Below are 27899 nucleotides of genomic sequence, written 5' to 3'. Positions count from 1 at the left end.
TATATATTTTACACTTTAAGTTTACTTATCCTAAAACTTACCTACACCCTCCCCAGCCTTACTTCTTTCCCTTTAAAGATCTTCATGGAACCAGAGGGCCTCATTCAGACTTCCCTTTTATTATGACTGACAAGTGATTTTCATACGGGTATTTAAGGAAAGTTAATTAAATTAGACCCCAGAATCATACATATACAGGGGGAGGAGAGGAGAACAAAAACCAAGAGCAATTGGAGCCACTGTTGTCGCAACTTCCTTTCCAAATAAAAGCAGAAGCACTGGGAATACAGAATCGGTCTCTTGACTTCTAGTCTTGGTGAGAAGCTTCGTGGGGGCCCTGTCCCTTCCTCATCCCAAAGGCCAAGCTGAGTCTGGGATGAGGACAAGGGACTTCCTCAGGACACAGGCTACCCCCCACCCTTCCCCACTCCTTGGCTCCAAGCAGGAAGCCACTCTGCACATTGTGTGTGTCCTGCCCCAGCTGCTGTGGGGGACAAGAATGGACCCCCAGACACCTTCCAGATTCTGTTGAATCTCTTTAATGCTGTTAACGGCAAGTCTGGAAAAGGTTCAGGACAAAATTCTTTTTTCCTTCTTTTTTAATTACAAAACTAACAGCTGTTAGAATCTCCCCCCCCTTCCCCTTTTTTTTCTTTTCCCGGCTACAAAATACTCTGGGGAGATGCATTATAATTTAAAATATATAATATTGCACAAACAACCAAAAGATTAAACTAAAGAAATAATTACAAAGAGAAAACTCCCATCCCATCAAAAAGATTCAGCATTCTCTCCATCCCACCCCCTCATTGAAGGTTTGAAGTAGAAGTGATCACCACTCTCTTGGCATCCCTGCCACAATCCCATTAAATCACTGGTGAACATACCAGACTATGTACTAGAATACCAGAGCAGCATCAGGCAGCACCAGGGTCTCCAGGGATTCCTGCAGCCCCTCATTCCCCCAAGAGAGGTGGAACTTTACTAGGGTGGATGGAGGGTAAGAGCCACAAAGACTGGGCCTGCCTTCAGGAAGAGCTATTTCAGAAGCCTGATAAGAGTCTCAAGAATTCAACCCAGCATATCCCTTCAAGAAGCAGAAGGGTTGAGGCAGAGAAATTGGGCTTACCAGAGTTGTAAGTACTCAGCTTTGATCACTGCTCTGTACCGCTGTGAGCTGGCTTGTGTCCTAAGATCCAAGTGAGTCGAGGTGGGTAGCTGGCTGGACAGGGTACCCCGCCAGGCAATGCACAGAAGGGCCTGAAGTGGCCCCTCCCTTCTTGGGGAGGGGAAGAAAAGCAAGAGCAGAGTCTTGCAGGTGGCACAGCTGGGCTAAGGACTTGGGTGCATCCGACAAGAAGCCCTGGGAAAGGCATTGGGGTCATACCAGCCTGGGCTGGATGAAAGGAGGTGGGAACTCAGGGTTTGGTCTCTAGATTCTGAACCACAGGAACCTTTCCAGGAACGGAAAATGCCCAGGAAAGGGAGACTCCCAAGAGAGGCTAATTTCCCAGAGTCAAATGTCTCTTACCCACTGGAATAGGAATATGTGTTTGCCATCCCTGTCTGGCCAAGGGCAGGTGGCACAGCCTTCCTTGCCTGCTTATGGGTGGACAGTGTGTTAACTTGGCTTCTTCCAAGAGACTGGTGGTTTAACTTCTGTCCACACAGGCAGAAGGAATGGAGCTATCCCTTGGGAATTCCCAGCAAGAATCCCCAGGAACAGTGGGTATTCAGCAGAGAAATGTAGGCTCTTCTGGTGAGGGGATAGGTTTCCTCCCCTGTAGGTCATCCTATGGTTGGCACAAGTCAGAGTTCTTGGATTGGATTTTGTAAGCCCCTTCCCAGATGTGAGCAGAGGCCCACAGGGCCAACAAGGAGCAACCAGAATCTATGCCTAGAGCTCTGGTTGAAAGAGGCCATTCAGGGGACATTCTTGGTCAGTATCTTCCAGGGCTGGGCTGAGACGATCGAGGGAAATGGGAGGTGCTGTGGGAGGGGGAGCTGCTTGCTCCGGCTCCCCTCATTCCCAGTCCTCCCACTCTACATCTTCCAGCTGCAAATGGGAGGGGATAATGGAGAGCACAAACACCAATTTACTCCTGTAAGTCAAGCCCAGACCCAAGCTCCCCTTGCTGCCTTCCTTTTCAGATAGTCCTCCACCAACCCCCACCACCACCCTGGGTCATATACACTGCCCATGAGAGTGAACCACTAGTCTTTTTTTTTTTGGTACGTGCCCCTAATGGGAATCGAACTCGGGACTCTCTGGTCCACAGGCTGACGCTCCCAACCACTGAGCCAAACTAGCCAGGGCTGAACCACTAGTCTTAAGGAATGTGTCCTGGGAGCAGAGTTGCCCTCTGCCTAAGGGGTGGGTCTGCTGCTCTGATCATTCCAGACTCAAGGGAAATGCTTCCACCAACCAACACTGGACTCCATAAGGGGGACGCCCTGCCCACAAGAACCAAGTCACCCAATTCCTTAAGGAAAACTTGTCTCCTGCTGAGCAGCTAAGAAGGTGGCTCAGAGAGGCCGAGAGCTTGAGAGTGGCACTATAATTAGAAGCAGCGTGGCCCTGGACTACAGGTGCTCACAGGGTCTTCACTAGGGGCTCTAGCACCCTAGTCCCCAGCTGAAGTCTTCCTAGGTAACTTGCCCTTGGCCTGCTGCCTGCTGATCCCTACGACGGGTTACAGAACAACTCTGCTCAGGGAGACTATATGCCAGGTTTTAAAAGAGGCTGCAAAGACACAAAAGCTACAAAGCTCCCGTAGCATGACAGGGCACCAGGGCCTTCTCTGCCTTAGGTATAATGAGGTCACAGGTGCAAAATGCTCTTGCACAGGTCACTACCTCCTCTCAGGCTTCAGTTTCCTAATATGAAAAATGAGGCCCTCCCTGTGCCCTAATCTGTTCACTTCTTTAGCAGGTGCATGAGCTACATGATGGACCGTGGAAGTAACACTGACTTGACTCATATGTCTGAGCTGGAACCTCAGTCCTATCACTTATTAGCTATGAGAGCTTTCCCCCCAGCCTCTCATTCAAAATGACCTATTTTTTTTTTTGAGAGGTAGTGAAGAGAGTATTAGGCCTCTGAGCTCATAACTGGACTGGGTCTTGTGATGGTTTTGGTAACATCTACTAGTGCTCCCATGTCCCAGGTACTATGCCTACTGTAGCATCATGCATTGTCTATCACAGCTTATAAGCTTATAAGAATCAATTCCATATTTTAGGTTAAGTGATTAGCCCTAGATCACATTGTCTTTGTCCAAGGCTAGAAATCTGCTCAGGTTCCACAATGGGGACGAGTCAGGAGATCTGGGTTTAGCATCTGTATTTTTTAATAGCTCCTTGGTAATTTTGGCACAGTGCTAATGTCATGAACCCTCACACTCATCCATCCTGGAACTAAGGGAAAGCAGAGCCTGCCAATGACAACTGCTTAAGGCCTAAGAGGGAGATCTAGCTCTTTCCTGCAGCCTGTCACCTCAGATAGGCACAGGGATCCACCCTGAGGGGACAGTTGGGCTTGGCGGGGAGAGGCCTCAGACACTGGGATCACTGGGCTTGCTTCCCTGTGGCCAACCAGGTCCACTTACCTCACCCGAGGCATCCACTTTGGAAAGTGCCATCTGCACTTCTTCTTCAGTCATGTCCAAGTCAAAGTCCTTCTCCCAGTCCTCACTGATGTCCGTGCTCGAGCCTAGAACCATAATCCACAGTGTCAAAGTCAGGAAGGGGTATATGAGGAAGTCATAGCTGAGGATAATGCACTCTTTAAAAGGACCTGACAAATATACACCAAAGGTCTTTGTCTTCTGAAGTCATTCTAACTCACTTCTCGCTTTTAGGAACCTAAGGAAAAATCCTAGATTCAGTAAAAATTTTAGCAAAAAAATGTTCACTGTAATGCTGCTATAGAGATGAAAACTTAAAAAAACACCTGAAAATCCACAGAAAAGGGAATTACAAACATAAATAAATGGTGTAGTGACGTGATGGAACATTATATATGGCTTTTAAAGGTTAGGCTGTAGAACATTTATATACATGACAAATAGTATTAAACTATGTTATTAAGTGAGAAAAAGCAAGTTACTGAATAGTGGAGAAGCATTTTGATTCAGAGGTTCCCTGGAAGCCACAAAAGATCTTCCAGAAGAAATAAACAATGAACCTTTTCCTCTTTACTCACTCTGTTCTACCTACACTGTTCTTGCCACTCCTGAAACACACCAGGCATAGTCCCACCTTAGGGCCTTTGCAGACTGTTCCCTGTATCTGGAACTCTCAGATATCCATAGACCAACCTCCTTACTTCCTACACACCTTTGCTCAAATCTCACCATCTAAGTATGGCCTATCCTAACCATCCTTTTAAACTTCAACCTATCCCCTCACTCTGTTCTAGTTGTTCTTTTTTCCATTGTTTTATCGCTTTCAGCATTATCATCAGATTTAATATGCTTACTGTCTAATAATACAGGAACTAGAATGACAATAGGCAGGATATTTGTTTTCTTTTCCTTCTTTCTTTTTTTTTAAATTCTCACCCGAGGACATTTTTGCATTTATCTTCAGATAGAGCGGGAGGGAGTGTGGAGAGAGAGAGAGAGAGAGAGAGAGAGAGAGAGAGAGAGAGAGAGAGGAACATCGATGTGAGAGAGACACATCAACTGGTTGCCACTCGCACAACCCCAACCGGGGCCAGGGACGAACTGCAACCGAGGTATATGTCTTTAGCGGAAACCGAACCCAGGGCTCTCTGGTCCGTGGGCCCACACTCTAACTGCTGAGCCAAATTGGCCAGGGCTTGTTTTTTCTTATACATGCCAAGTGACTGGAACACAGAGCTTGTACTCATAAATAGTCATGGATTCTTTCTAAACCAGGGACTGGCAAACCATGGCCCATGGACCAAATCCACCCTATCACTTGTTTTGAAAATAAAATTTTGGCACATGGCCACGGCCATTTGTCCCCAGTGTGAAAGGGACACATTGCCTATGGATGCTTTGAGGCTACCACAGCAAAGCTGAGTAGCCGGAACAGAGACTGTGGGTGCCAAAAAGTCTAAAATATTTGTGATCTGGCTCTACACAAAAAAAGTTTACCCATCCCTGTTCTAGGTGATTCTGTTGCCTGCTAAAGTTTAACAACCATTGCTCTAAAAATTCACATTTGGTTATGACTTCTTACAGGCAAATATTTTTAAAATGTACATTGAAAATTATTACTAAGAAGAAAACTACAAAAATAGTTCCTGTAAAAAAAAAAAGTCTATGCAATAAGATTCCATTTTACAAATATGCTCACAGGTGCATGAATGCATACAGAAAAGATGAGCAAGCTATCCATAAAAACACTAACAGTAGCTATCTCTAGGTGATGAGGTCATGGGGTAATTTTTCTCTTTTTTTTTTTTTTTGTCTAAAAGGAACATATAATACCTTGTAATCTTTTTTTTTTTTTTAAAGCACTTTTAAAAGGTGTAGAGCCCTGGCTGGTTTGGCTCAGCAATTAGAGCGTCGGCCCGCGGACCAGAGAGTCCCGGGTTCGATTCCCACTGAGGGCACATACCTTGGTTGTAGTGTCCCTGGCCCCAGTTGGGGTTGTGTGGGTGGCAGCCAGTTGATGTGTCTCTCTTATGTCAATGTCTCTCTCTCTCTTCCTCTCTCCCTCCCGCTCTATCTGAAGATAAATGCAAAAATGTCCTGAGGATTAAAAAAAAAAGTATAGACCCCCCGATTCCAATAACATGACTCATAAATATGCAGCAATTTTTTTTTCCATTTTTTGTTCAGATAGCGTGGGAGGGAGGGAGGGGGGAGAGGGAGAGAGAGCAAGAGAGAGAGAGAGAGAGAGAGAGAGAGAGAGAGAGAGAGAAACATCAATATAAAAGGGACACATCAAGTGGTTGCCACCCGCATGACCCAACCAGGGCCCAGGGCCGGGGAAAAACTGCAACCGAGGTACATGCCCTTAGCGGGAACCAAACCCGCGTCTTTCTGGGCTGCAGGCCAACGCTCTAACTGCTGAGCCAAACCGGCCAGGGCTGCAGTATTTTTTTTATTTGTTCAGCTTGCTCCTCACCAGGTGCCTAGACTCTAAGACTCCCCCTGCATTCATTATAAGAGGTCTCACACTGTTCTCTCTTCCTAGCCACCTAGCTAACTATAAGCACTGTAGTAAGAGTGTGGTCTCTGGAACCAAGCAGACCTGGGTGGAATCCCTACTCTTTTATCTGTCTTGGGCAAGTTATTCTGAGCTTTAGTCTATCTGTAAAATAAGAACAAAACCAACCTCTTTGCAAAGAACCACTGGAGGAGCTTATTAGAACGCAGACTCCTGCTTTCCCCTCCCCCTCATTCAGACTCAGCAGATCTAGGTGATGGCCAAGAATTCTGCAGGTACCTGGATGAATCTGTGTAGACCAGAGCCTGCAGTCTGATACACAACAGTATTAACATTAGAGATATCAATGTAGAGTGTCTGTAATGTATGCACATAGTGGATATTTAACAAACGCAGTCCTTAAAGGTCTCTTCTCAAAGTTAAGTGATATTGCACATGGTTCCACGGCTAGTCACGGGCAGATCTGCAACCAAGACCCAGTTCTTCTGACTGCACATCTAAGTCTCCCTGTGCTTTCAGGACACTTTGGTGGCACACACCTGGCTATCTGACAGTGCAGGCTTCCTGTGGGGTAAAAGCCAGACTCCTGGAAGATTCAGAGCTGTCCCTGTGGCCATGACAGCTTTCCCTAACTGCAGGTTGCTCTTTAGGGATTTGAAACTCACTTCTTCAGGCTTAAATGCTAGGGCAGATCCTTCCAGGGGGTAGAAAACAAAATATCAGCTGAACTTTTAGGAGCACTTCACATCCACCTTCTAAGGTAGGTATTTACATTCCTGATTTACAGATGAGGAAATGAAGGCTTTGAGTGGCAGAGATGTGAACCTGGGCTCTGCCATCTGCTTCATCCCACCATCCGGTCCAGTCAAACAAGGAGAGTACTAAGATCTCCCTCTATTACACTGTGCACGTGGCAGAAAACTCATCTATGCAACACCCATTTTAGACTTCATAATGGAGTTTGTGTTTTTTGATTACTAACCTAAGGTGGGAAGCGGCTCTGCAATGATGGGCATTGCTCTGGGACCTGAGAGATCCTGTGGCTACACCCCAAGAGAGACTGCTGCATCCAGAGACCAAGCTTCCCTCATGTCATCTTAGGAACTGAATGTAAGAGGGAAAGGAGTCTCCATTTTTCCTTTTAAGATTTACTCCCTCTACTCTGTTCCCACTGTCCCACCCTAGTCTAAGACTCTGGCTTCCCCTCACTGACTACAACTATTTCTGGTGGGTCTCCTGCACCAATCCCCAGCCCCTCCTTTCGTGAATCCTCAAGTGCATCACAGTCAGTAGAACAAAGTGGTTAAGAGCTCTTGCTGTACCTTCTCCATAATCTCATTTTGTCCAGTCTCTTCTACCCACCACTCATTTTTTCTGATAACGCTCTCTATTCCGATTCCAAATGGAACCTATAATTCTTTAACCTTCTAACTGTTTCACTGTTATTCCCTCCCTTGTCCAGCTCAGATTCCATTAGCCATCATTCTGATCACTTCTTACACATACTTGGACTCTCTTCTTTTTCTCCACTGATTTCACCTGGCTAAACTTGAACCCTAGTTAAATCCAACTCCCCACCTTCTCTGTGCCTGCACCCAAGAAAACTGAATGTGGGCTGGACAAAAGTGCAATACTGCTGACTCTCAAAATTCATTACCACTACTTAGTACCACCCAGCCAGCAACCACACTCTACTTGTTGGGTCCATCACCTACTCATCCATTCTCCTAAAGGGTTGGTTCATACTTTTCTAAATACTTATTGGGTAGGTGATTGATCTGTTTCCTACCAGTAAAAAATGGGGGAAATTGCACAGATCTCACAGGCTTTTGTGAAGATTGAGTGATTATGCATATCAAGTGCTTAGCACAGAGCTATATAAACATACAGACAGTGCCCAGAGAACAGCAGCTCTTATTATCATTTCTTCAAAGCAGAGCTCTACTCAAATTTGTGCCCTGACTAAGCACCTGTTTTGTAACAATAACACCCCCCCTCCCAGTTTATAAGAGTGAATGGAGGCTTAGAGATCAGTAACTTTTCAGAAATGACATGGCTTATGAGCAAAGTTGGGATTTGAACCCCAAACTTGTGCATGTAAGGCTCTTAGTACAGGTTGGGCATATAATATAAGCAGCATGACCTGCTGCTTTGTGGCACTAAGTCCAACCTTCTAAATTCAGCTTAAGTTTCTTAAGTTCTACTTCTATTCCATTCATCCTTCTTGTTCCTCCCTGTCCTAGGAGACAATACAGAAAAGTGGGCTTTGGTTACACCTTCAATGTACCCCATGCCCTGTGCTATAATGTAGGCCCACTCTGCCTGGACTACTTCCCCGCACCTGCCCCAAACTCTTGAACTCTCCTATACAACGCCTGTCTTCTCAGTGGAACACTCGCTGATGCCGAGAGGTTCCTTCTTTCTTTGACCTTCTCCAATACCAAGTCTGTCCCATACTGCTTCATGCTTCGTCATAAAGACTGCAGCTTTTGCCCCTCCCTCCTTAGTGTCTCATAAAGAACAGGTAGGAGCTCAATGGATGACCTCACTGAACCAGAGTCAGAAGGAAAGCACTGTGTTAGAAACTGGAAACCGTGCGGTTTCCATCAGGGAGCAGGGTAGGGTGTGGTGGGGCCCATTTCCCACCCACTGCAGCAAACTAGTCACTCACTGTGCCAGCAGGCCAGCACTCACCAGAGATGGGCAAGCTGTGGCTGACTGGTAATGAGTGTTGGCAAAGACAGGATGCATGTGTGTGTGAGGAGTAGAGGGAAAGTTTTGCAATCAGCTACCTCTGGAGAGGTATTTTGAATGTGGCAAAAAAAATCGACAACAGAGCCCTGGCCAGTTTGGCTCAGCGGTTAGAGCGTCGGCCTGCGGTCCAGAGAGACCCGGGTTCGGTTCCCGCTAAGGGCACGTACCTCGGTTGCAGTTTGTCCCCGGCCTTGGTTGGTCGTGCGGGTGGCAGCCACTCGATGTGTCCCTTCACATCGATGTTTCTCTCTCTGTCTCTTCCTCTCTCTCCCTCCTGCTCTATCTGAACAAAAAATGGAAAAATGTCCTCGGGTGAGGATAAAAAAAAAAAAATCGACAACAGAGCTATGATTGTCCTTTAATTCCAGGAGTTAAAGAGTTATGTCAAGTTAAATCCTCTTGACATAATGTTAAAGAGTCTCCAGACTCAAATTCCATTATATAGATAAGAAGCTAAAGCTTACTATTTAAGCTGGCTCAAAGAAAGCTCATGAGTGTTAACTTTATTCTTCTTTAAACTGTACATGTAAGCTTTGTTTGTATATTTCGTAATAATAACTAATGAAGGCTTAGGGAAGCTAAAAGACGAAAGGGTCACCCAGGAGAGAAGACCCTTGACATCAATCAGTGTCACAGGAATACCCACCTCAGGTAGGGTTAATTATCCAAAAGGACAGAAATCTGTACAGTGTATTAAGTAGTTAAGGGCATGGACTTCAAGTCAGACAGTCCTAGGTTTGAATCTGGGCTTGCCACTTCTGGCCATGTGAATTTGAGCAAGTTACTTAACATTTCTGAGCCTTACTTTCTTCTTCTGTAAAATGAGGATAGTAAGAGACTTCAGTCGGTTGTAAGATGTGAGAAATTAAAGGCAATGTTACAAACCCAGCACAGGACCTGACATAAACCTTATTTCATTGACTCGAAGATCCCAACAATTATAAGGTGCATCCTTATTTCTAAGAATCAGTGTATATTAGAATTGATGGAATAGGGTAATAAATAATATACAGCAGCAGTCATCATCATCAGTATTACAAATGAAGGATATCTGCTCCTAGGAGCCTCACAAGGAACAAGAAGACAAGCCTGCTTTGTGAGGTGTTGACCCTCACTTGCCCTGTCCCACCTCACACTCCCTCGGCTTTGGCCTTGACTTACCTTTCTTTCCATTGTTGGAGGGTGTAGACTTCCCGCTGTCCGAGTTCAGCTCAAACACCCGTAAGTCTGTGAGCACCTCCTCCCTAAGAGTCTCTACTCTGGCTGGAGGCCTGGGCTCTGGACCACTGGGGCGGCCAGCAGGGGTGTGGGGCTTGGACTGAGCTGGGGGCGGGGGTCCAGTCTCGCCCACATCCACAGCCAGGTTCTGATCCTCCAAAGATGCCTCTAGAAGCTTTTGGGACAGGTCCTTGGGTAGCACTGATGCCTCAGGTGTGGTGGCAGGATTGGCAATCTGTGTTACGAGGGAGATACTCTCGCTGCTCTCTGATGGGGTCACCTCTGTTGGAGGCTCGACTGGGATCACCAGATTCTCTTCACAGGGGCTCTGGGGGCCAGGTCCTGCTGGAAGGGATGAGCAAGTTTTGGCTACAGGAACCTTTGCCTCTTTTTGAGATGTGGGTGAAATGCCAACAAGGTCCTCTGTTGAGAGAAAAAAGTAGGGAAAGTGGGCAATGTGCCCGGGTCAGCCCCATGACAATCTGAAGACAGGCCTCAGGTTCCCACCAAACTTCACTTTGATCAAGACTAAAGGGTACCAGTTTCCTCACCCCTCTCCATCAAGTTCTTCTGCAGACACTCCGTCAGTCTCCCCTACCACTGAGGCCAAGCACGCATCTGGTGGGCACTTGGCTTCCAGAAACACAGCCCAAAATGGTATAGATTAGAAAACCAAAACTTGTAAACTTTATTTTTCCTTTCTTTCTTTGTCAGTCATTTTGAGTTCAGGTCAGGCTCTGCTATATCCTAGGTGTATGATCTTGGGCAAGGCACTTAGCTTTCTTTAACTCACCTGTCTCATTCATAAACGAGGGATAATGGAGTTGTGGTAATGACCACACATATACATATAAGCACTTAATAATGTGTTAATATTATACTATGAAGCTGGCTCCAACACACAGAGGATGCTTAGCTCCCTCCCTAAGCCAGTGGTTTCCAAGTCTGGATAGGCATTAACATTACCAGAGAAGCTTTTTAAATACAAGATTTGCCCTGGTCAGTGTGGTCCAGTTGGTTGGATGTTATCCCGGGCACCGAATGGTTGCAGGTTTGATCCCTGGTTGGGGCTGTGTGGAAGGCAGCCAATCGTTTTTATTTCACAGGAATGTTTCTCCCTCTCTCTTTCTTCCCCTTTCTCTCTCTAAAAATCAATTAAAAAACAAAACAAAACCAAAAAACAAGTTTGGCCATAGAATCTTACAAGAGGGGATTAAGGGGCTCTGGGATGTCAATAAGCATCCCAGGTGACTCTGAAATAGCTGGTCCATGGTTGGTAGGGGAATCTGCTGTAACTGACACATGTGCTTTCTGTATCTAAGCCTAGGATCCCATCAGCCTTGGGAAACATCTCCTTATCAGCTCAACCTATCCTCAGCAGACACACACACTGTACTCATTCCTTACTGTTCCCCTGGGGTGCCACGTCTCTCCAGGCTTCAGAGAACAGCCTACAGTTCCCCACAGACAGGACCTGTTACCTACCCATCACTTCTCAATAGTTCTTACCTTCTTCCTCTTCCCATCCAGGCTCCTCAGAGATGCTTTGTTCTGCCCGCTGCTTCAGGGCATCCCTCCGGGCCTGCTCCTGAATGTGGTGGGGGAGCAGATGGCCAGGAGCAGTCAGAGCACCCTCTTCCCAGACCCTGGTCCTGACCCCAGAATTCTTGGTATCCTATATCCCCTTCTTCCCTCAACAAAATCCAGCCCACTTCCCCCATGGCTGAGTAAAGTATTTCCCCAGGCTAGGCCAGCATACCTGCTCTAGTTGATGAACTTTATAAAAATATCGATGCCAGAATTCTGAATGGGAAACAGCTGCTGGCACCTAGAGGGGGGGGACAGCAGAGATGAGACTTTTGGAGTGGTTGCGTGGGGTCTGCATCCCCAGCCTTATCAGCCAGCTCCTAGCCACTCTGGATTTCACAGTAAGAGGTTGAGGAGTAAATCTGAGCACTTCCACTCCACACCCCACTCTTAATACCTTCCTGGCCTAGCTTGGCCCAGAAGGGAGAAAAGAAATCCCACCAGGCTTTGCCAGCCCTTCCATTTCTCACCATGATGACCAGAAACCTGGCAAATCAGTTTCCCCCATGCAGATTCTTGGCTCAGAAACTGGCCTGTTTGGCTCTCTAGTGTCTTCCACTGCTCTGTAAGCCAAATGACTCTGAAATGACTAGGGATATGTCCCTCTCTCCTCCCGAAATCTCAAGCTGGGAGCTGGCTGAGGTCCTGCCAGCTGGGCACTAACCATCTTGGTGTAGAGGGCCCGGATGGAGGGGCTGCCTACAAGGAGCTCTGAGATCTCTCCCTTCTTCTCCTCCAAGCAGAACTGGGAAAGCCAGGCGTCAAACAATTCCGGGGGCCCTGTAGAGGGAGACACTAGTGGTCAGTTCTCTAGGTCTAGGGAAAGAACACTGGGCCTACAGAAAACACATCTAAGCCTGGACATGGAAAACGAGGAGAGCTTAAGGTTTTTTTAAAAGCAATTTGGTCCAAGGTGGGGGGTAAGGCAGGGTGAAGGAGTGGGTGACCCTTACTGACATCAGGGCGTAGCACCTGAGTGATCTCCAGGAGGGGCTGCAGACTCCATTCTCTGCCATGCCTGCTTGCTTTTTATCCCATAGCACTTGGCCACTGAATATTCTCACCAAAACAGCTGTTCTCAGGTCACCAGTGACCTGTCCACCCTCATGTGACCAATCCAAAGTTTTTGACACTGGGAGCCATTGCTTTCCTCTTGAAGCCCTCCAGATCCAGGGGTCCAAGTATCCACTGGGCACATCCACTTGCACAGATGTTGCAAACCCAATTCATTTTCTTTCCTGCCAAACCTGACCCATCCAGGGATCAAATGGAAATCTGGGGACCCTCCTAGACATGCACTTTCCTCTTCATTCCTTCTGCCAATTCCCAGGTTCTGGCCCTACCGCTGACATAAGGACTGCTACCAAGCCTCCTAACTGGTCTTCCTGTCTCTGTCTCTCCCTCTATTTCATCCTTCACAATACTACCCAGGGCTCTTCTATAAAATATAAAATCTGATCACCCCAGGCTTCAAAACCTTCAACAGTGCTCTACAAAAGGCTTTTAAAGCTAGGGTCCAAAGATGGGCCTCAAAGGGTCAAAGAATCCCTATTTTGCATATAAAATTTTGTGGAGAGAGGGCTTATCATTTCTAACAGATTTTTAAAGGCCTTGTTTTATTTATTTATTTTTAATCCTCACCCGAGGACATTTTTGCATTTATCTTCAGATAGAGCGGGAGGGAGAGAGGGGGAAAGTGAGAGAGAGAGGAACATCGATGTGAGAAAGACACATCAACTGGTTGCCACCCACATGACCCCAACTGGGGCCGGGGACAAACTGCAACTGAGGTACGTGCCCTTAGTGGGAACTGAGCCTGGGACTCTCTGGTCCACGGGCCGATGCTTTAACCACTAAGCCAAATCAGCCAGGACATTAAAGGCTTTTTGACTAAAAAAAAAAAAAAAGTTAAGAAACACTACCTTGAGCATGTTAGGACAAACTTCAAACTGCTTAGTCTGACACCCAAAGCATTCTAACTTGGCTCCTTCTGCGGCTCTCACTGCTTCCATTCCCTCACAGGCACCCTTTACTCAGCCTTCCCAATGCCTAGCTACTCCCTATTTTTTTTTAACCTTCTGCTTGAATACCCACCCCCCACTTCTAAAGGTAAAATTAGTTTACTGCTAATTCATCCTTAAAACCTCAATTCAAGCTTTCTTTCTTCCCTCCTTTATTCCTTTTCTCCTTCTCTCTCTCTCTACAGAAAAAAACAAAACACACAAAAAAAACCTCAATTCAAGGGTCACATCCTAGATTCCCAGGCTAGGTTGGGTGCCATCCCTCTAGGCTCCCACTGCCCCCATCATTCTACAGAAGCAGTCACTCCAAATCTGTGCTTTATTCACTGTTTCCCTCTCTTAACAGCAGATTCCTGGAGATCTGGACCAAGGTGAGAGTTTGAATCATTTCCGACCTCCAGTTCCCAGTTTGGAGCTTGCTGCACCACAGGTGTTTAGCAAGCAGGCAGGGCAGCAGGGCTGGGAGGGAGCCTGAGTTGAGGATGAGGGAGGGGGTCAAAGCCTTTGCAGACAGAGATGAAGATAGCCATAATTCAGGGAGGAAAAGCAACCATCAATCCATCCCACCAGATCTAAGGTACACACTGGCCCTACTCTGGTCCCTCTACACAGGGGGTACCTGGCCATTGCTACCGGAGACAAACAGGGAGCACAGCCCAAATGCCCTTGGTCTCCCTGCCCTGTATGCCCGACCCCTCACCATCTGGTTCATTGCAGTAGGTTGCTGGGTCTGACTGCAGGCTATAGAGACGAGCCTATAAAAAAACAGAGAAGACACTTGAATGACTTGGCAGAGCAGCCTCCTCAGCAGACGCAGAGATGCAGATATTTGTGAAGACTCTGACTGGCAAGACCATCATCCTTGAGGTTGAGCCCAGTGACACCATTGAGAAAGCTAAAATCCAAGATGAGGAGGACATTCCGCCTGACCAACAGCATCTGGTTTTTGCAGGCAAACAGCCGGAGGATGGCTGCATATGGAAATCAGAGTCCACCTTGCACTTGGTGCTTCATCTGCAGGGTGGTATCATGGAGCCCTCCTCCCTCCGCCAGCTCACCTAGAAGTACAAATGCGACAAGATGATTTGCCGCACATGTTATACCTGCCTGCACCCCTGCACTGCCACACCAACAACCTGCACCCCAAGAGGAAGGTTAAATTAGGACCTTCCATCTCCTTGAGCCTACAAGACTGCCTTCTGCCTGAACCCTGTGGCCCTGGGGCCTCAATAAAATTTCTCTTGATTGGTGGGATGGGGGGGGGGGTAGGGTCAAAAAAATAAATAAATGAAATAAAAAAATAAAATTTCTCTTTCACTGATTGGAAGAGTAAAAAAAAAAAAATAGAACCAAGAACATAAATTCTGGGAGGCTGGACAAAGAAAGGGTCCCCCTCTCTACCAGAGTACCCAATCAACCACAGCCCAGCTCCTCCCTTGTTGGCTACCATACCCATAAAGTACTTGTCAATTAATATTGTGGCTAGGAAGTGAAGTGCTGGGCCAGGAGTCCAAAACTGGGACTCTGAGAAAAATGATCTTTCACCCAGTATTCCACCCCTGGGAACTAAGAAAATATATGTAAACAAACTACAAAATTATATGTAAAAAATGCTTTTGAATTATGTGAAATCTGAAAAATGCTAATGCAAAATTATTAATAAAGTCCAAATTTATGGGCAAGTTTTGAAATAATGTAACTTCCCCAAATTAAAACCATTCATCAAGAACCTCTTAATTTCACAGCTGTCTTCCAAGTGAACTATAAGCTCTGTTCCAATTAGGGCCACAGAAGTGGCAAACTTAAGCTGGTAAACAGAAAGCCCCATCTTCCTTTCTCAGTATTACATGAGGCATATGCTGGCTGACTGCATCAGAACTTCAATAAGTGGTTTTGGTGATTCACTGTTACAATTTAAAATCCTGTAATTTAAAAATTTTCACAATTCGCCTGGCCTGTTTGGCTCAGTGGTTGAGCATCGATCCATGCACCAAGAGGTCGCCAGTTCGATTCCTGGTCAGGGCACATGCCCAGGTTGTGGGTGCAATCCCCAGTGGGGGGCATGCAGGAGGCAGCCAATCGATGTTCTCTCTCAATTGATGTTTCTATCTCTCTCTCCCTCTCCCTTACTTTCTCTCTAAAATCAATAAAGGAAAAAAAATTTTTTTAAATTTTTTCACAGTTCCACTCAAATTTCACTAAGTGGTAGTGTCCCCAATTCTAGTGCTAAAACACGCTTGAAAAATCAGTACATTTGGAATAGAAATTCAATGTGGTAAAATGCTATGAAGGAGGCCAAATTGTTATGACATCATGTGAATTTAGGAGAAAACACTACATGAAATCCAGGAAGTACTGAGAGAAAATAAAATGCAGCAGAAATATAGACATTCTCTTCCCCGTACATGTATTATTATTATTATTTTTTTATCCTCACCTGAGGACATTTTTCCATTTTTTGTTCAGATAGAGTGGGAGGGGGAGAGAGAGAGAGAAACATCGACATAAAAGAAATACATCAAGTGGTTGCCACCCACACGACCCAACCAGGGCCAGGGACAAACTGCAACCGAGGTACCCGCCCTTAGCGGGAACCAAACCTGGGTCTCTCTGGACCGCAGGCCGACGCGCTAACTGCTGAGCCAAACTGGCCAGGGCCTGTATATGTATTCTTTATTTAAAAAAATATTTTTTTTTATCCTCACCCGAGGACATTTTTCCATTTTTTGTTCAGATAGAGTGGGAGGGAGAGAGAGGAAGAGAGAGAGAGAAACATCAATATGAAAGGGACACATTGAGTGGTTGCTACCCGCATGACCCACCCAGGGCCGGGGACAAACTGCAACCAAGGTACATGCCCTTAGCAGGAACCGAACTTGGATCTCTCCGGACCGCAGGCCAATGCTCTAACCACTGAGAAAAACTGGCCAGGGCCGTATGCGTATTCTTATTAGAAATTAGTCTTAGCCGAACCGGTGTGGCTCAGTGATTCAGTGTCAATCCATGCACCAAGAGGTCACCAGTTCGATTCCCAGTCAGGACACATGCCCAGGTTGTAGGTCCAATCCCCAGTGAAGGGCATGCAGGAGGTGGCCTATCAATGTTCTCTCTTTGATGTTTCTATCTCTCTCTCCCTCTCCCTTCCTCTCTAAAATCAATAAAGAAAAAAAAAAGAAAAGCAATGGCAGGCTACACATCAACAATAAATCAGTGGCTCTTTTTGAATAATTGGATTATGAGTTTAGAGGCAATTATCTTCTTGCTTATTGGTATTCTCGGATTTAGTTATATACACATATTTATATTTTAGGCTGAACACTTATTGCCTTTGTTAGTACATGTGGGAAGCTAGAGGCCAGTGCTGTCAGGCAACTGCAAGGGAGGCCGATAGTGAATACCTTGGTGCCATCATAGGGCTCAGCTGTGCCAGAGGGGGTGCCCATTAGAGTGATGACATCGCAGTCAATGGTTTTGTCTGGTGAGGGAGCAAAGGTGTCGGAGATCACCCCAAGGAAGTCAGACAAACCCTTCTTCATTTTCTCCGTCGCCCCCGAGGAGCCTTCAGTCTGAAAAGAGAAGCCAGCAGAGGAAGCAAGTGGCCTAGGAGCAGGCTACAATCTGGGGTATGGGGTATGGAGGAGTGAAGTGTCAGGAGCAAAAGTGTACTGTGTATGTGGAGACCAGAGAAGTGCTCATGACCTCTTACCCCATCTCTGAATCTGGAGAAGGAGAGAGGCAGCCAGGGTTTCCATCCCCCAGATGGGAGTACAAAATAGGGCTGCGGTAGGCCTCTATAGGTTAGAGCAGAGCTCCTTGATTGGCTGTTTCATCAAAATCTTAAGGCCAGCTGGATTGAGCAAAAATTGACAGAAGAGGAGCCATACCATAGACATTCATTGGGGAAGACTTATGTGATGAGAAAGGTACTAGTGGTAGAGTCAAACTTGAATTTGAATCCACGCTGTACCAGTTGTGGATTATGAGACCTAAATCCTCCTTGAGTTTGTTTCCTTATCTGTAAAATGCAGATAAATATATTTCCTTCACAGGGCTACTGTAAAGATTAAAAGAGATACGGCATGCCAGTTTCCACACCAAAAAAAAAAGAGAGAGAGATGAGGCAGGTACAATGCCTGGCACATAGCAAACATTTAATAAATAGCAATATTGCAATATCATAATCTCATCGTCATGACTGCTCAGGAAGTAGAATATTTTCTATGAAGGCTGAGAAAATATGGGCAGAACCAGAACAGATAGTCTTGCCTAGAGGCAAGCCTAGGATCACCTGAGGGCCAATGTATGGACCTGACAGAAGGGCAAGAGGGACCCAAGCTTGAACCACAGTGATCAGAATGCCCTCAAGCAAGCAGGGATAAGATGCTGAGAGACAGGATCAGGTTCTAAAGACTTCAGGGAAACCTATAATATTTATTCCTAACTAGACTGCCCAGGCATTTTAAACCTAGAACCCATTACAGTGCTTGGCACATGTTAGCACAAGTGTACAATCAAATTTGTTGAATGAAAAAAAGGAATAAACAAATGAAAGAAACAAGTGCTGTCTCTGCTACTAGCTGGACTTATCGTAGCTCAGCAGGATTACCACTTGTCATTCATGCTCATCAGTAGCTGTGGTTACAGGCAGACAGTGTTGAATTTTACAACATTCAACATAAAAGCTTGGCTAAAAAACACCAAAACACATTTTTTATAACATGCCCTCTAGTCACAAGGCAGTTGATTCAGCTGGTGAGCAAATGAAAAAAACTGCAATCTGTCCCAATACTAATGGAAAAATTGTAATATATCAGTATACTGTACTTCATCAGAAACTTGAAACTTGCAGGGATATCTTTGACTATACACAACTTTCACTTTCACACTGACTTCAGAATCAAACTTCTGTCTAACAAGAGGATTCCACTGCACATCTCTGATTAATAAAAACAGGGCCAGTAAATATGTAAGTTGGAATACTTTTTTGGAGGGTAGTTTTGCTACAGATTTTAAAAGGCCTAAAACTGTATTCACCCTATAATCCCTTCCAATATTTTATTATAAAGAAAATGTTAAGGGCAAAGATTTAGCAATCAGATCATTCACTGTAGCTTCATTTACAATACAGGGAAAAATGAAATAGTAAACTAGGAACTGGTTAAATACACATAATAGAATACTATGACATTAATGATGTTGCAGAATGAGGTCTGCAATGATTAAGTAAAAAAGTAGATGACAGCCCTGGCTGGTGTGGCTTAGTTTGTTGGAGTGTCCTTTCATGGACCTAAAGGTAGCGGGTTCGATTCCTGGTCAGGGCACATACCCAGGTCACGGGTTCAATCTCTGGTTGGTATGCATGTGGGAGGCAACCCATCTATGTTTCTCTTACTCTCGCTCTCTCTGAATCAACTTAAAAAAAAAAAAGGTAGCTTACAAAACATGGTATTCACTTGATTCCACTTCTGAAAAAGAAAGTGTACCTAAGGATATACTCCTCACATAATAACAGTAGTTATCTCTGAGAGAAGGAATTATGGGTGTCTCTAGGCCTTTCTTTCTCTTTTCTGTATTTTATAAATTATCTACAATGAATGAATGATAATAGGAAAGTATCTGCTAAGACAACTGTTAAGTGGGGAAGCTTATTGATACTTAGTACAAATATGTAGCTTGTTTGCTTGACAGAAACAATTCTTTCAAAATGGAAGTCTATGGGGAAAACAATCACAAAAGAAAAATGGGAGAAAGATTGGGAGCCCCCACCCTTGTCTCAAAGCAGGTCAGGCTGTGAGGGACTGTCACTTAGAAGATATAGGTTGTACTCACAGTCAGCTTCTCCTTGACCACACTGGCTGTGGCAGCAATGGTGCAGGCCGTGTCATGCTGCACCACCTGGGTGAACTCTGTCAGATCCCGCTTCATGAACTCCAAGGCTTCAGAGGACTATGGGAAGACAGAGAGGGATGACAGAGCTAGCTGGCTGCAGTACCCTTTGTTCCTATTCCCTGTGCTTCTTCGGTACCAGACAGATACCTGAAAAACTCAAGTGACACGGGAAGCCTAGGCTCAGAAACAATGCTCATTCGTCCCAATTCCATGACTTGGAATCTGATAAGAGAGCAAAGAACTTCCTGATATTCTGAGAATAGGAACTGAGTGTCAGCCAAGACACTTACAAGCTATGTAGCCATAAGTAACTCTCATCTAGTCCTCAGTTGTCTCCTATGAAATGAAGGAGGGGGACTAGATCAGTGGTTCTCAAGAGCAGACTGGGGAAGAAAAACAAAACAGACTCTGTTGCATTGCTTTGATATGCTTTAAGACATGACATTTGTTTCAAATAACATGAAGAAAATGTATGTGATTTTTTTTTATAAAAGGAAAAGTGTTTCTATTTTTACTTTTTTTTTTTATACAGAAACTCAGTTGAAATGAGGCAGTATGTGAAATTATTTGTCTGAAAGGTTTAAAAAACATGTTGCGTTAATAACAATAGTTTAGAAAGCTTTTATGAGTAATTCTTCACAATTTAATACCAATAAAAAGTTGTGCAATTTTTACATTAACAAAGGGGGTGTTAACAAATATATTTGATTGAATTCTCTTTGAGGCTTTCTTGGTCCCAAACATTCATTCATAGAGCTCCTCTAGGCAGAAGCGATATCTGCTTCTGTTAGACCAATCTGCTTCCTACCCTGTACTCAGAACCAGCTTGAGACAGCAGGCTCTCAGCTGTTGGCTAAGTCTCGCCTTATCTTGCTTCATCCTTACACCTTCCTGGACTACCTCTGTACTCATTTGCAAGCCCTCTCATTTTACACAACAATAACCACCTGCAATATTTTAGCATGTTTTTGAGTATCCTAGTGGTGTTAATTTTTTAAAACAATTTCATTGATTTTTTCTTTTGAGAGAGGAAGGGAGAGAGATATGAGATAGAAACATTGATATGAGAGAGAACCATCAATTGGCTGCCTCCTGCACGCCCCTTACTGGGAATCGAGCCCGCAAACCAGGCATGTGCCCTGACCAGGAATGGAACTGGGACCTCTCAGTCCATGGGATAATGCTTAATCCACTGAGCCACACCAGCTGGGCTGGTGGTGTTTCTTTAGGGAAAGGCCTACTCATTTTTCATCAGCTTTGGAAATTTCTGAGTGGGACAGTCTCATCTTTCAGCCAGAGGCTTCCCTGGGGGTGGGCATTATGCCTCCATATCAGACTCAGAACTACTTAATTGTGGTAGAGGGGTCATTTATTCTTTCTCTCCATCCACACTGCCACCACCTTAATCCAGACCAACCTGGACTTCTCCCAGGCTGCATCAGATACTTCTATTACATTCTCTTCCTGACATCAGTGGGAGCTTTGTAAGTAGGAGCAGATCATGTAAGTTCTTTGATGGTTACATAGTATCTTATGAGAAAGTACAAAATCTTTACCCTCACTTGCAAGGCCCATATAATCTTGCCTCTGGCAGACTCTCATCCCCTACCATTGTGCCCCTCACTGACCTCCAGCTGGCCTTCCTCAAATTTCTCAAATGCTCTAGCACCTTCCCTACCTCAGGGTACCTGAACACATTCTGCCTCTCTTTGCAACATATTCTAACTCTTCAAAGCAAAGCAGAGAACAAACACAATGAGTGGCCTTCTCACCTGGCCAACTGCTTTTCCTCCTTCAGGTCTACATTAAATGTCACTTCCTTGAAGAAGCTTCCCTGATGCCCCCATACTAGATTGACTCCTCTGCTTCTTGTTCAAAGGGGCCTGCACATTCTCTTCAACATTTCTCATACTTTAGACTTATGACTACCCATTCAACGTCTATTTTCCTGTATAAACTTTGAGTTCCATGAACACAGAGCCCACATCTTTTGTTCCCTGATGCTTCCCCAGTGTCTGACATAGAGTTGAGTATGGAGTAGGTACTCCAAAAATGTTTGCTTGTTAAATTTACATGTACCAGGGCAATTTTAATTATATAATCATCTGCATGATTACTTGATGAATGGCCATCTCCCTCACTAGACTTCGGGCCGAGAGAGGACAAATATGAATAAACATTGTGCTTGCCCTTAAGAAGGTCACAGTCTACTGGGGAAAATACTCACATGACAGTGCTGACAGGCAAGGACAGACAGATCACTGACCAGTGTATTATGTACAGGGAGCTTGGAAACACTTGGTGAAGGGAAGTATGAACTGCACCCTAAAAAATGAGTAGGAGTCAGCTAAGAAAGGCTGGACATGGTGCAGCATGGGGTTTACTGAGACCTGCAAGCATTTTATTTTTATTTATTTTTTCCTTTATTGATTTTAGAGAGAGAGGAAGAGAGAGAGAGAGACATCGATGAGAGAGAACATCAATTGGCCATCTCCTGCATGCCCTCCACTGGGGATCAGGGCTACAACCTGAGCATGTGTCCTGACTGGGACAACCTCTTGGTGCATGGGTCGATGCTCAACCACTGAGCCACACCGGCTGGACTCAACAAGCATTTTAGTCCTAATGAACATAAAAGGTAAAGCAGAACTGGTGAAGAATAAAGCTGAAGAGGTTGCCAAGGGCAACCATGGGGTGCCTGGTCAGCCTTGTGGGTGATGGGGGGCCACTAAAGGTTTGACAAAATTTGCATTTTTTTTTTTTTTTTTTTATCCTCATCCGAGGATATTTTTCCATTTTTTGTACAGACAGAGTGGGAGGGAGAGAGAGGAAGGAGAAAGAGAGAGAAACATCGACGTGAAGGGACACATCGAGTGGCTGCCACTCGCACGACCAACCAGGGCCGGGGACAAACTGCAACTGAAGTACGTGCCCTTAGCGGGAACCGAACCCGGGTCTCTCCGGACCGCAGGCCGACGCTCTAACCGCTGAGCCAAACCGGCCAGGGCCAAAATTTGCATTTTTATAGGTCGTTTCAGGGACTGATACAGTCCAAGGGTGACAAGATTAGAAGAGGGAAGTAGACCAGTCAGGAGGCTGTTGCAATAGTCCAGGAAAGAAAACAGAATATGAATAAGGACAGTGCTGGTAAGGATGGAGAGGATGGAACTGGTTCAAGAAATGTCAGGCAGCCCTGGCCAGTTTGGCTCAGCGGTTAGAGCGCTGGCCTGCGATCCAGAGAGACCAGGTTCAGTTCTCGCTAAGGGCACATACCTTGGTTGCAGTTTGTCCCCGACCCTGGTTGGGTTGTGTGGGTGGCAGCCACTCGATGTGTCCCTTTCATGTCGATGTTTCTCTCTCTCCCTTCTATTCTGTCTGAATAAAAAATGGGAAAATGCCAAGTGAGGATTAAAAAAGAAAAAAACGCCAGGCACCTCAGGCCAGTGTGGCTCAGTTGGTTGAGTGTTGACCCATCCACCAAGAGGTCACTGGTTGATTCCCAATCAGGGCGCATGCCCCAGATTGCAGGCTAGATCCCTAGTAGAGTGCCTGCAGGTGGCAGGTGATAGATGGTCCCTTCTCCTCCGTGTTTCTCTCTTCTTTTCTCTCTAAAATCAATAAAAACATATTAAAAAAAAAAAGTACCAGGCAAAAAAGGGGGCATTTGGTGATTAAATAGGTGCATTGATGAGAACAAGATAGAATCGAGAAGAGCCACTGGCTGCTAAACTAGGTGACTAGAGTAGATGTAGTGCTGCCAACAGAGAGCAAATGCTGAAGAGGGGGCAGGTTTAGGGAGAAGATGATAACAATAACTCTGGTCATGTAGAATCAGCAGTGACTATGGAATATCTGGAATAGTTATCCAGAAGGAGCTATTCTCAAACACTAAAGCTCAGAGAAAAGGATTGAGTCACCCTAATATGAAAATGGAGATCACCTAGGAAGAGTTTATAAACAGAGCAGTGGGCCAAGGACAAGGCCCCTCAAACACACCTTTAAGAGGCAGGCAGAGAAAGAACAACTCCTGAAAATAGTCAGGAAAGGAAAGATGAGGAAGCATGTGGAGAACTGAGAGAGAATCATGTCACAAAAGCCAAGAGAGTAGAGTTTCAAGAAAGAGGGTGTGATTACTAGTGTCAAATGCAGCAGAAAGGTGCAGGAAGATAAGGGCTGAAAACATCCACTGGATTTGGCAAGTGGTACGTAAAGCTGAGTGTGTATATAGATAAGTTTATATGTGGTGGCTTCAGGGTGTGGAGGGAGTTAGGGAGATCATGCTGTTGACCTCAAATTTTAAAAAATAAGAGCTAAGGTTGTCTCCTTGAAGTAAAAGAGGAAGTGGTTGAACAGGAAACTTGAGGGAAGAGTTAGGTTTGGGGAAAGTTTCTGAAGGCAAAGGGAGAAGAAGCAAATTAGAGACAGATAAAGTTTGCTGGGGGGTGCTCAGGCCCAGATGAGGTTTGGAAATCTGTGGTAGGGCCAAAAAGCAATGCAACTTTCTCTACCAGTGTCTGTGGGCAAGCTCACACACACACTATAGGAAGTAAGGAGCAGATGAAGGCAGATTATAGCACCATCTCAGAGGTCTAGTCTTTGAGGTAATGTATGTTACGGGATACAAGAAAATAGAGGGTGCTGGGAATTGGGTGGTCCAAATAGAGCCAGGATAGAAAGGAAGGAAGCAAGGCCAGGAAAGCACTGAAAGACTAAGGGAAAAATGGGAGGAAAAATAGTCTGATGGTATTTAAAAGGGTTCCCCATCACTCTCAGCACAATAAAAATAGCCAATACTTAGCCCTGGCCAGGTTGGCTCAGCAGTTAGAGTGTTGGCCTGTGGACCAATGAGTTGTGGGTTCGATTTCAGTCAAGAGCACATACCTCGGTTGCAGTTCATTCCCTGCCCTGGTCAAGGTCCTACAGGAAGCAATCCGTCAATGTGTCTCTCTCACGTTGATGATTCTCTCTCTTTCCCTCTTTCTCCCTCCCTCCCACTCTATCTGAAAATAGATGGAGAAATATCTTTGGGTCAGGATTTAAAAAAAAAAAGCCAATACTTATACCATACTCATAGTGTGCTAGGTATTACTCTTAGTGCTTTACATATATTATCATTCAATCCTCACATGAACCCTATCAGGAAAGTTTCAATATTCCCATTTTAAAATAAGGAACTGAGGCCTAGAGAGGTTAAATAACTTGCCCAGGTTCATATAAGAGTAAGTAGCTAAGAGAGGGAAATTACGCCTTCTCTTTAAGAATGGGGAATTGTTAAAGGTAGAAACAACACTCACCTCCCCTCAGCCCCTGCTTTTAAATGAGTTCTCCAAGAACAAAGATGGGAGGCTAATCAACTACCTGTGTTTCATGACTTATAGACGACCAATCTTGAGGGAAACACAGAGAAAGCCTTCAAACTCATTTGCTAAATGAATGTTGGACTCTTAGGAGATTGATCAACAGGAATCAAGCTACTTGGAGGTCTCTTCTATTCAATCTCAGTGTAAAATTCTCTTTCTTGGTCCTCATCAAAACACAGACAGCTCAGGGCATTCTCAGATCTGCTGGACTGGAGCTGCGAGAAGTACACAGGTCAGGGAGCATAAAAATGCTCCCACAGCAGAGGACTCATTTAACTGAGGCCAGAAGCCTCATGGAGTCTGCTCTGGAGCAGACTCATCCCAGTTGCTTGAGATAAATAAGTAATTAGCTTTTTCCAGAATTCTTTTGGGTTGGTTTTCACAGACTAGCATGGAATGAAACAGAAACACACAATGACATTTTTCACTGGCTGAGCTAAGTCTCACTCATCCCACAGGGATTTGTCTCCCCACTACACTGAGCGCTTCCTGGGGGCCCAGGATTGCATTTGTTTGGTTAACATAGGTATCCTCGGGACCTGTCATAGAATGCTGGCTGTGGTATAACGCTAATACTTAAATGACTACAGAGTTAAGTTTCCATTGCTAAAACCCTTTACCTTCAAGACCTACATTAAATGTTCTCTCTACTACGAAGTTGTGAATTTCCCGAGTTCTTTCCTATGGATTTCCTACGAAAGGGTCGCTCCAGCCTTTAAAACAGCCATTATTTCACAGTGGCTGGTGTCACACTGGTCTGAATCGGGGTCTGTCCTTCAGTAGACCGAAAGGAGCTAAAAGTAGGGACAGAGTCGTTCTCATCCCTGAGGGCCGGCACCCACACAGGTCGGGCGGGGTCGCTCGGACCAAGTTGCAATGAAGCGTCGCAGGGCCCTGGGGAAGGAAGGGCGCCGGTCAGGCTTACCTTGTCCTTAACTGCCTGGTAGCTCTGCTGCAGCCAGCTCCGCCACCACCCCACGTCCTCCCTGTGGAAGACAGACACATCTGGAAGCCCCGCAGTGCGACTCTTGCCCGCGCAATGATGGGGTCTCGGTTTCCCCCTCAAGAGGTGGGTGGCCCCGCGGACTGAGGCTTCGCAGATCGCTTCCCCACCCCCTCACATTGCGACTCCACCCCGCCTTGTTAGCTGCGTCCACAGCCGCGCTCCCCCCCTGTTACCCACGGGGATCCTGGCCCAGCACCCCAGCCCTGGGAGAATTCAGGCCCCAACGCCCGAGAGCTGGATGACGGGCTCACCCTTCCGCCATCTTGCCTGCGTGACATCACCACTATTTACTGACCTTTGACTTCCGACACGGCACCTCCCCCTTAAGCACCGCCCCGAGCACTCGACCCAATCCTCGCGCGGACACCGCCCTCAGTCCAATCTCCGCCTCGCTTTATAATTTGGCTCCGCCTCCTTGAGTTTGGTCCATTCTCTGTCCAGAGTTCTCCCTTCAACTCCTCCCCTGAATGCTTGGTCCAATCCTCAGTTTTGTCTTAAGGCCCTCCCCAAGGGTTAGCCCCTCCCTCACCAACCTCGACTCTTTGTGGGTGTCAGCCATCGTCCCCTACGGTGGCCGCTGTGGGTCTCGGGGGGCCCTCTTCGTGGGTGGTGGGAAACTGGGAGTAGAGGGGTGGAAGAGAGGGATCCCGGGTGGAGTGCGCCTGGCCGGAGCTCGAACGTGTGGATCCCAGAGCGCAGGGCTAGGACCGCCCCCCTTTATGAAACCAGCTGCGTAGTAGGTGTTTGGGGTTTCTTCGGGCTAATTCAACGAGCGCAGACTGCGGGGCTCGGCCAGGGTTTGGTGTGTGGAGAAAAAGTCAGAGATGACTTAAGTGCAGCCTCTAGAGGGGCTCTCTCAAGATATCGGGAGACACACACATTCAGTTACCTCAACTCTTGGCAGCCCAGCTCAGAATAACTTCAACCCCAGGTGGATGTGGTTAGGAAAAATGCAGAGACAGCCTAGAGGAGGGGGGCTGAGGGGGTGTGTGTTAAGAGAGAATGGGGAGGGGACTACATACACTGCTCCAGATCCCATCCTTCTTGTCCGTTTAAGGGCGTAGCTTTAGTTGTTAGGTGCCACTCCATTCCCTTCTCCCTCATTATTGGATTATTCCTGACATCATATGTGTTACTTCTCTCTTTTTTTTATCCTTACCCGAGGACATTTTTCCATTTTTGTTCAGGTAGAGTGGGAGGGAGAGAGAAGAAGAGAGAGAGAGAGAAACATGGACGTGAAAGGGACACATCCAGTGGCCACCTCCCACATGACCCCAACCGGAGCAGGGACACACTGCAACCGAGGTAGGTGCCCTTAGAGGGAACCGAACCTGGGTCTCTCTGGACCGCAGGCCTGCGCTCTAGCTCTAACCGCTGAGCCAAACCGGTGTTATTTCTCTTGAGCCTAGCCCATTTCCCTACTCCCCTTTACAGCAAAACGCCTGAAAGACTTCCCTGTGCTCACTGCCTCCAATTCCCCTCCGCTCCGGTTCTCTCTTGAACTCGCTTCAGCCAGGTTTTTCCCTCCCCACAATCTTTTGAAATAACTTTTGTTAGGGTGCCAGGAGCAGTGATCAATTGTCAATTCTTATCTTAGTTGAACAATCATCTTATTTAACACAGTTGATCACCTTCCTTCTCCTTCAAACACTTTCTTCACTCCTCCTCCAGGACACCGTGCCCTCCTGACTTTCCTCCTGCCTCACTGGCATCTCCTCCTCCGTGTTCTTTGCTGTTTACTTTTCTCATCAACCTCTGTTGCTGGAATGTCCCAGGTCTCAGTCCTTGACCCTCTCCTTTTCGATGTCTATAATCATTCCTCAGGTCTCATGATTTTTTTTTTTAAATATCATTTATACACTGGCCTCTCTCAACTTTTCTCTCCACCCCACATGTCTTCTCTGAACCCCAGGATCTTGA

General features: G+C 46.0%; 1 protein-coding gene and 1 pseudogene across 4 annotated transcripts; one reads left to right on the top strand and one right to left on the bottom strand.

Annotated features, from left to right (window-relative positions):
- Positions 1-519: 519 nt before the first annotated feature.
- BSDC1 (BSD domain containing 1) lies at positions 520-26270 on the bottom strand. Of its 4 annotated transcripts, none has more exons than XM_036257490.1 (11): positions 26231-26270; positions 25899-25959; positions 19554-19670; positions 17123-17290; positions 14425-14479; positions 12368-12483; positions 11876-11944; positions 11626-11704; positions 10060-10539; positions 3609-3712; positions 520-2056 (listed from the first exon to the last, which is right to left on the bottom strand). In XM_036257490.1, exons 1-11 carry the CDS (start codon positions 26239-26241, stop codon positions 2024-2026), a joined length of 1293 nt encoding a protein of 430 aa, XP_036113383.1. In that variant the 5' UTR covers positions 26242-26270; the 3' UTR covers positions 520-2023. The 4 variants fall into 4 exon arrangements, with proteins under 4 accessions (XP_036113383.1, XP_036113385.1, XP_036113384.1 ...); XM_036257492.1 differs by having other exon boundaries at positions 644-2056; positions 10060-10461; XM_036257491.1 differs by lacking the exon at positions 11876-11944 and having other exon boundaries at positions 644-2056.
- On the top strand, positions 14538-15484 carry LOC118626146 (annotated as a pseudogene).
- Positions 26271-27899: the final 1629 nt, after the last annotated feature.

Source organism: Molossus molossus, unplaced genomic scaffold (assembly GCF_014108415.1).
Source record: "Molossus molossus isolate mMolMol1 unplaced genomic scaffold, mMolMol1.p scaffold_m16_p_12, whole genome shotgun sequence".
Lineage (NCBI taxonomy): Eukaryota > Metazoa > Chordata > Mammalia > Chiroptera > Molossidae > Molossus > Molossus molossus.
The sequence above is the reverse complement of the archived record's forward strand: the minus strand, read 5'-3'. Positions and strand labels throughout refer to the sequence as shown.

What these genes read in the sequence shown, in the direction of transcription:
- BSDC1 (XM_036257490.1), bottom strand. An exon ending in TGGTCAAGGAGAAGCTGACT is followed by an intron (nt 17,291 to 19,553) that starts GTGAGTACAACC and finishes TTCTCTTTTCAG; the next exon opens with ACTGAAGGCTCCTCGGGGGC. An exon ending in AAGTGGATGCCTCGGGTGAG is followed by an intron (nt 2,057 to 3,608) that starts GTAAGTGGACCT and finishes TCCCATTTGCAG; the next exon opens with CTGGAAGATGTAGAGTGGGA.